This window comes from Bidens hawaiensis, unplaced genomic scaffold (assembly GCF_021521415.1).
Source record: "Bidens hawaiensis isolate Kalapana, Puna unplaced genomic scaffold, B.hawaiensis_p1.1 tig00013493_1, whole genome shotgun sequence".
Classification (NCBI taxonomy): domain Eukaryota; kingdom Viridiplantae; phylum Streptophyta; class Magnoliopsida; order Asterales; family Asteraceae; genus Bidens; species Bidens hawaiensis.
Genome location: NW_027492143.1, coordinates 594189 through 601800, shown reverse-complemented (window position 1 = coordinate 601800; position 7612 = coordinate 594189). Strand labels below are relative to the sequence as shown.

Genomic DNA, 7612 nt, shown 5'->3' with positions numbered 1-7612 from the left:
TGCAAACAAGAAGTAGGCATACGCAACATTCAGTAGTCGAGACGACTACAACATTCGCCAAATATTGGACATTCTAATATATATATATATACATACATGCATTCTTTAACATTCCAACGCCTACCAATACTAGCAAGCCTATGTCAAAATCGTTTAAAACATTTCATCAAGCAAAATCGCTTAGATGTGCATGCTAGCCCAAAACTTAAAAAGAGTTAAACGGGGCATTAGGAACTCACCTAACACAAGACACGAATTCACCACGAGCTAGAGAACCCCTAACTGTCCGCACAACTCAAACGCCTAAGAAGATTTTGGTGCAAAACCTCCACCAAAATAGTCCCGAAATTGCTAAATTGGACAGCCACTCTATTTCCGGCACGTCTCTTATCTTCATAAAACACCAAAAGAAAACTTAGATCACAAAACTTCACTTCGTCCCTGTTTTTTTTTTTTCAATGGCAGAGGAATACATCAAGAATTGTGAACCAATATTGTTTTGTTGTTGTGCGGCTGAAATGAATGAAGTCGAGAGAATCTTTTAATGAGGAGTGAGTGATTTGTTTGTTCTTGTTGTCCACCCAAAAACCCACTAACTCCAATTCAAAACATATGTTGGTATATGTTGTGTCAGCCGAATAATTGCACTCCAAAACCCACTCAAAAACCTTCTGAACACAATTATGTATTTGAGTGTTTGTTTGATCTCCCTGTTTTCTAGTAGTAGGACCCAAAGTCCATTACAGAAGAAACCAAAACAAAAACTCCATGCCAAAAACACAAAATGGTAGCATACGCGGTTAGCCTAGAACAAGCCATTTATCGATCAATATACGAGATATAATGATCATTTGAGATGCAAAAGACTTGTAGGGATTTTAAATACCAATCTTGAATTGGATTTATACACTTCAATCATGGATGAACAAAAGAAAATGGGGTTGTTGGCTGCTCTTGCATTTCCAATCCGACAAGGAAAAGAAAAAAAAAAGAAAGTGGGGGTGGTTGTGAATTATTTAGACAACTAATATCACCTTTACAATTTATGGTTTAAAAAACGACATATTTGGCCACAAGGGAATTAATTTCTAACTTTTCATAAAGCCTCCCCTAGATTAATTCATATTTAAATTAGGTTCCAAAGACTAAAATAAGTCAGTGTTTCACATAACCCCCTCCTAGTTTCATAGCATGCGAAGTTGGTCTGAAAGTTAAGTTAACTAATGTTTCTTTGGCTTACAACCACAGGATTCGGCGAAATTTAGGGCGTTACACATACTTTACAAGCTTTAAATCTTTGAACTGAAAATTTACGGGTGTTATATGAGTATGAATCAATCTATTTATTTTTAAAGGATTACATATAATTTAAAAAAATATCCTTAATTTGGTTAAAATGTCAAAAATATGCAATTTACATAAATACTTGAAATTTAAAATTCAAACATAATATGAGGTGTAATCAGCAATATTTAAATATTTGTTGAATCTTTTGAATTTAGAGTAGTATAATTATGGCGTAAGTTAAGGAAATGACATAATTAGAAGTTTATGTTTACATAAGTAAGATATACTTTATGTTTAAATTAGTTTACTCTAATTAATAAGTAGAATGACAAAATACTAAATCAAATAACTATTTAAGTATTTATGGATGGTATATATTTTGTTAATTGGGTCGGGTATGGATATGAATCGAGTTTATAAAATGAGTGTGGTGGGAGGCGGGAAATTGAGAGGAATGATAGGCTAGATAGAGGACACGTAAATGCAGAAAAAAGATGTGATTACTGTCTTAAAGGGTAAAGGGTTGGACCCTTGAAACTCTTATTTATACCCGACCCTTTTATTGGCTAGAGGGTAGGGTCTCGGGTCCAAATTTCTTCCTAAAAGGGTAAAGGGTCCGGGTAAGGTATTAGGTAAAATGGTCGGGTTTTACCTAATCTCTCGCTCTTATCTTGTCTGCTATGTTCGCCACCCCTAATCTCTCGCGAAACACAACGTTTCTTATTCGGTCTAGCCTTGTGTGCCCACACATCCAACATAGCATTCTCATTTCTGCTACCTCCATCTTCCGCACTTGTGCCTTCTTGATGGCCCAACAATCTGTTCCATATAGCATTGCAGGTCTAACTGCCACCCTATAGAATTTTCCCTTTAGTTTAATCGGGAAACTCTTGTCGCACAATATACCTGTGGCTGCTTTCCATCTACACCATCCTACCTGAACTCGGTGGGTCACATCACTGTCTAATTCCCCATCGCTCTGTACAAATGATCCTAAATACTTGAACTTCGTTACCTGCGGGACCACCTGCCCTTCAATTGTGATCTGTGCGTCTTCATTGTCGTTTATCCCACCAAAATCACAGTGTAGGTACTCCGTCTTAGATCGGCTAATCTTTAAACCTTTTGTCTCTAAGGTTGTTCGCCACTCCTCAAGCCTCATGTTTAGATCTTGTTTTTTCTCAGCAAGTAACCCAATATCGTCTGCGAACATCATGCACCACGGGAGAGTCCCCTGAATCGACTTTGACAACTCATCCAAGACTACTGCAAAAAGAAACGGGCTCAACGCTGACCCCTGGTGAAGACCTACCTCTACAGGAAAGAAATCAGTATCCCCCACTGGCGCACGGACACTTGTTTCACTCCTGGTATACATATCCATAATTATCTCTATGTATTTCCTGGGCACTCTTCTACCCTCCAAGCACTCCCAGAGCACCTGTCGTGGCACACTGTCGTAGGCCTTTTCTAGGTCAATAAACACTAGATCACGCTTCTTCTCCCTATACTTTTCCATTAATCTTCTTATAAGGTGTATTGCCTCTGTGGTGGAACGCCCCGGCATGAAGCCAAATTGGTTGACCGTAACCTGAGTTTCTCGTCTAAGTCTAACCTCAATCACTCTTTCCCATAGCTTCATAGTATGACTTAGTAGTTTGATTCCTCGGTAGTTACCACAACATTGGGCGTCTCCTTTGTTCTTATAGATAGGAACTACAACGCTGCTCCTCCACTGGTCTGGCATCTTACCTGAATTGAGAATACTATTGAACAGAGTAGTTAACCACTTGACTCCTTCCTCCCGCAGACACTTCCACACCTCGATGGGTATGTTGTCTGGGCCAACCGCCTTAGACCTTCCCATCCTCCTAAGTGCATCCTTCACCTCTTCTCGTGTGATCCGTCGGCAGTAGCAGTTATTCGATTGTTGTCGTTGAAAGTTTGTGTTGTCATGTTCTTCTTGGTAAGCTCTCCCATTGTTAAAAAGATTGTGGAAGTAGGTTTGCCATCTTAGCTTGATGTCCTGCTCCTTGACCAGTACATGCCCATCTGTATCCTTTATGAACTTCACCGGTCCTAGATCTTGCCTTCTACGCTCCCTGGCTTTGGCAATCTTAAACATAGCATGTTCCCCCTCTTTTGTTTCTAGACTTTCATACATCCGTTTAAAGGCCGTCTTCTTTGCTTCCGCCACTGCCTTCTTCGCCTCTATCTTGGCCGTTTTGTAGTTTTCCCTCAATTCCACTCGCTCCTCCTCATTCGTGCACCTCATTAGCTCCCTAAAACATCCTTGTTTGTCCCTTATCTTGTCTTGCACTGCGTCATTCCACCACCAAGACTCCTTATGCCCACTTGTCTTTCCTGTTGTGACCCCGAGAGTCTCCTTTGCTACTTGGATGATCTTTGTCTCCATAGCTTCCCATATATGAGTTGAGTCCCCATTTAGTCGAGCCCGCGTATGCAGTATGAGTTTATCCTTAAACAGTAGGAGATTTTCGTCCTTCAAATTTCCCCATCGAATTCTCGGTGTACTTCTCTCGAACAGTCAGCTTATTTCTGAAGGCTATATCTGTCACTAGTAGTTGATGTTGAGTCACAACTGCCTCCCCAGGTATGACTTTGCAGTCCTTCCACCAACGTCGGTCTCCTTGCCTCATCAAAAGGTAGTCAATTTGCGTGTCGCGTCCGCCACTGCTAAAAGTGATTAAATGAGAATCTTGTTTCCTAAAATAAGAATTTATAATACCTAGGTCATGTGCCACCGCAAACTCTAGAAGATCTGTTCCGGTCTCATTCCTATAACCAAAACCGAAACCCCCATGTACGGCTTGAAAACCATCGTTAGCCTTACCAATGTGTCCATTAAAATCACCTCCTATGCAAATCCTCTCCCCCCTAGGTATGCCCCCTACCACTGCGTCTAGGCAATCCCAAAATTCTCTCTTTTCCTGATCCCCTAGGCCTACATGAGGCGCGTAGGCGGAGACTACTGCCACTACTTCCTCTCCTAGTACTAATTTCAACACCATAATCCTGTCATTATGTCTTATCACCTCCACCACACTAGTGTGTATTTCCTTAGCCACTAGAAACCCCACTCCATTTCTAGCTCCATCCGACCCCGAGTACCACAACTTATACCCATTACACTCAGCCCCTCTATGTCCTTTCCACTTAGTCTCCTGGAGGCATGCTATCTGAACCCTACGTCTTTTAAGCACATCTACCAATTCTAGCAACTTACCATTTAATGTTCCTACATTCCAAGAAGCCAAACGCAATATACGCTCCCTATCTTTACTCTTTCCTACACCCCTCGTTTCAGGACATGGCCTCAAGTAATAGTCATGGTTCCTACGCTCTATGGTTGCAACTAATCACACAAACACAAGCAATAGAACACCAAATCAATAATAATAATAATAATAATAATAATAATAATAATAGTAACAGAAACTAATAATAATAATAATAATAATAATAGTGTGTAGCAATAACAATAATAGTCAAGGGATCTTAAAATGAAAATAAACTCCAAAGATCCGGATCACGTATGTTCTAATGATAATAATAATAATAATACTAATAATAATAATAATAGTGAGAAAGGAACGAGTATACCGTGAAGATGATGAAGGCAGATACAGCTCAACGGCAGCCAGGTTACAAGAAGCTCACTCTTTTGCTTTGGGACCCCCAACGGCAGCAAAAATAATAATAATTGCGCACATAATAATAATAATAATAATAATAATAATAATAATAATAATAATAATAATACCAACAATGATAATAATAATAATAATAATAATACCCAAAATAATAATAATAATAATAATAATAATGCTACAAGTTACAGATCTGGTTTATTCAATATTAACAAAAAAACGAAAATTAATAAAAAAATCTTAATTAAACAGATTTTCGGAGAAAACAATAAAAAAATAAATTAAAAGATCAATAATAAAACTGTTTAAACAAATCTAAAATTGGCTGCAAAATGGGTGTATGTACACTGTACAGTATGTGAAATTTTGTCTACAATCAAAGTGGTTTTAGGGGGAAAACGAAAATCAAACCTTTCTGATATGGAGGAGCACAACGGTGGAGAAGAGTGACGGTGGTGGAGCACGGTGGTGGAGGAGAGTGACGGTGGTGGAGCACGGCGACGGAGGATGGTGGTGAAGGAGAGTGACGGTTGGTGGAGCACGGCGGCGACGGAGGATGACGGTGGAGGCGGATCTTGTAGCAGATCGCTTGAAAGTCAATGTCCACACAGATGGTGGTTCGAAGGTGGCGGCTGGTAGGTTCCGGCTGTGCGAAGGTGAGTAGTGGTGGTGCGGCTAGCGGTGGTGTGGTTGTGAGAGTGTTGCGAGGGGTGGTGGTGCGACTGGTGGCGTAGAAGGGTGGTGCGACAGGTGGCGACTAGGAGATGGTGGTGGAGGTGTGAGATGGTGGCGGTGATGCAGAGGAAGAAGAGGAATCGAATTGCTGGTGTATGCCAACGAATAACATACTGCCACCCAATTGCTGGTGTATGCCGACGAATCGAATGGATATCAGAAAACGATACTGCTCTTATGGTATACAAATTTGCGTCTGCATAAAAGCAGCATTAATAATCAGATCCACGGTTCAAAAACAAATCACATGTGTATGCATATACAATTATATGTATAAGTTAGGCGAACCTCTTGCAGACAGCCTCGCATTTGAGCTTTGGCCTTTATAAGGTATCCACGTCTATTTTGTCAAAAAGAAACATACTTTACAATCAAAATAATAGTAGCAAATATAACAGAAGATGTATCAGAAAAAAATAAATATTACTTCATTACAACAGAAAATTACCATGAAAAGTGAAGAACCTTGCTTAAACAGCTTCAAACGCCCACTGATCCCTTCTATAGCAGATTGTGCGGGATGAATAGCCACATTATCCTTTACAAACACTATTTCTGTTTCTTCTTGTTCATTATAAGAGCTTTGCTTGCTACTGTCACTATGGGTTATGCTTGACGAGCCCTAAAAGACACAAAAGACAAGTGAAAACCTAAACATGCAAGATGTGGATTTCCAAATAAAGTCAATTGGAAGCTATAAAATTGAATTAGTTACCTAATAAATAGATTACTATCAATTATTACATGGAAATATATTTTAGTAACCAAAAAGTAGGTTGCATGCGACAAGCACAGGTTATGTTTTCTATCCGTAGTACACTATATATAACTTTAAGGTGTTCCTGCTAAATTAAAGTACACGCGGTGTATTGCTTACTTGTTTAGACACAGCGGCGTAATCGGTTAAACATTTAAGCTCCTTACATTAATAAACATAATCAGTTAACTACCAAACCCTAACTTAGACAAAAACTATAAATTCACATAACTAATAACCTGAGCCAATTCACATCATGACCTATTAAACTAACCTACAATAAGTCTATTAGAATTATTAATCGTAGCTACCGATCGCAATAGTGTACGTTTACATTTAATTTCAACTTACGGTTATAATAAAATTGATAAAAGTACGCGGTGTGTGATGCTTACTTGCTTAGACGCGGCGGCGTAATCGGCGTCGTCGGATAAATCGTGAGCGTCGGTTTCGTGCATCGTTTCCGGCGGTGGATTACGACGGTGGTGGTGGTGGTGGTGGTGAGCTGGATTTGTTACGGTTTGGGTAAATCTGAACGGAGGGAGATATGGAGATTGCGGGAGTAATGTGACTTGTTTATGAATTGTTCGGTAATGGGTTCGTTTATGTTAGTTTATTAAATAACGAACGAAACGTTTAGCGAATTGTTTATGAATTGTTTGGTAATGGATTCGTTTATGTTCGTTTATTTAATAACGAACGAAACAAAAGTTTGGGTTCGTTTAGTTAAACGAGTGAATATGAACACATGTGTCTTTTGTTTACTGATGGGCTTTTGTATTCACTGAACGAGGATATTAGGGACCCGTGGGATAATTAATTATGTTAGTTCTTCGTTCTAGTCTTGTTTTACTCGTTGTGCTTTCTATTTGTTCGCTTAGGCTTCCATTTGTTCATTTGTAAAGCGACGCTTATGTTTTCATTGAACGGGCCTAGCAGTGGCTGGTAGGTTTTTGTATTCACTGAACGGGGCTACCAGGAACGCTTGGGATGATTACGTACATGATTCCTCGTTCTAGTCTTGTTTTACTCGTTGTGATTTATATTTGTTCGTTTGGGCTTCCATTTGTTTGTTTGATAAGGGTCTCCTTTGTTTTCATTGAACGGGGCTAGCCGCGACCAGTAGGCTTTTGTTTTATTGAGCTGGGCTATAAGGGATTTG

General features: G+C 39.5%; 1 protein-coding gene across 1 annotated transcript; it reads right to left on the bottom strand.

Annotated features, from left to right (window-relative positions):
• Positions 1 to 5554: 5554 nt before the first annotated feature.
• LOC143544171 (uncharacterized) lies at positions 5555 to 7003 on the bottom strand. Its single transcript, XM_077036324.1, has 4 exons — positions 6846 to 7003; positions 6142 to 6315; positions 5982 to 6033; positions 5555 to 5889 (listed from the first exon to the last, which is right to left on the bottom strand). Exons 1-4 carry the CDS (start codon positions 6906 to 6908, stop codon positions 5555 to 5557), a joined length of 624 nt encoding a protein of 207 aa, XP_076892439.1. The 5' UTR covers positions 6909 to 7003.
• Positions 7004 to 7612: the final 609 nt, after the last annotated feature.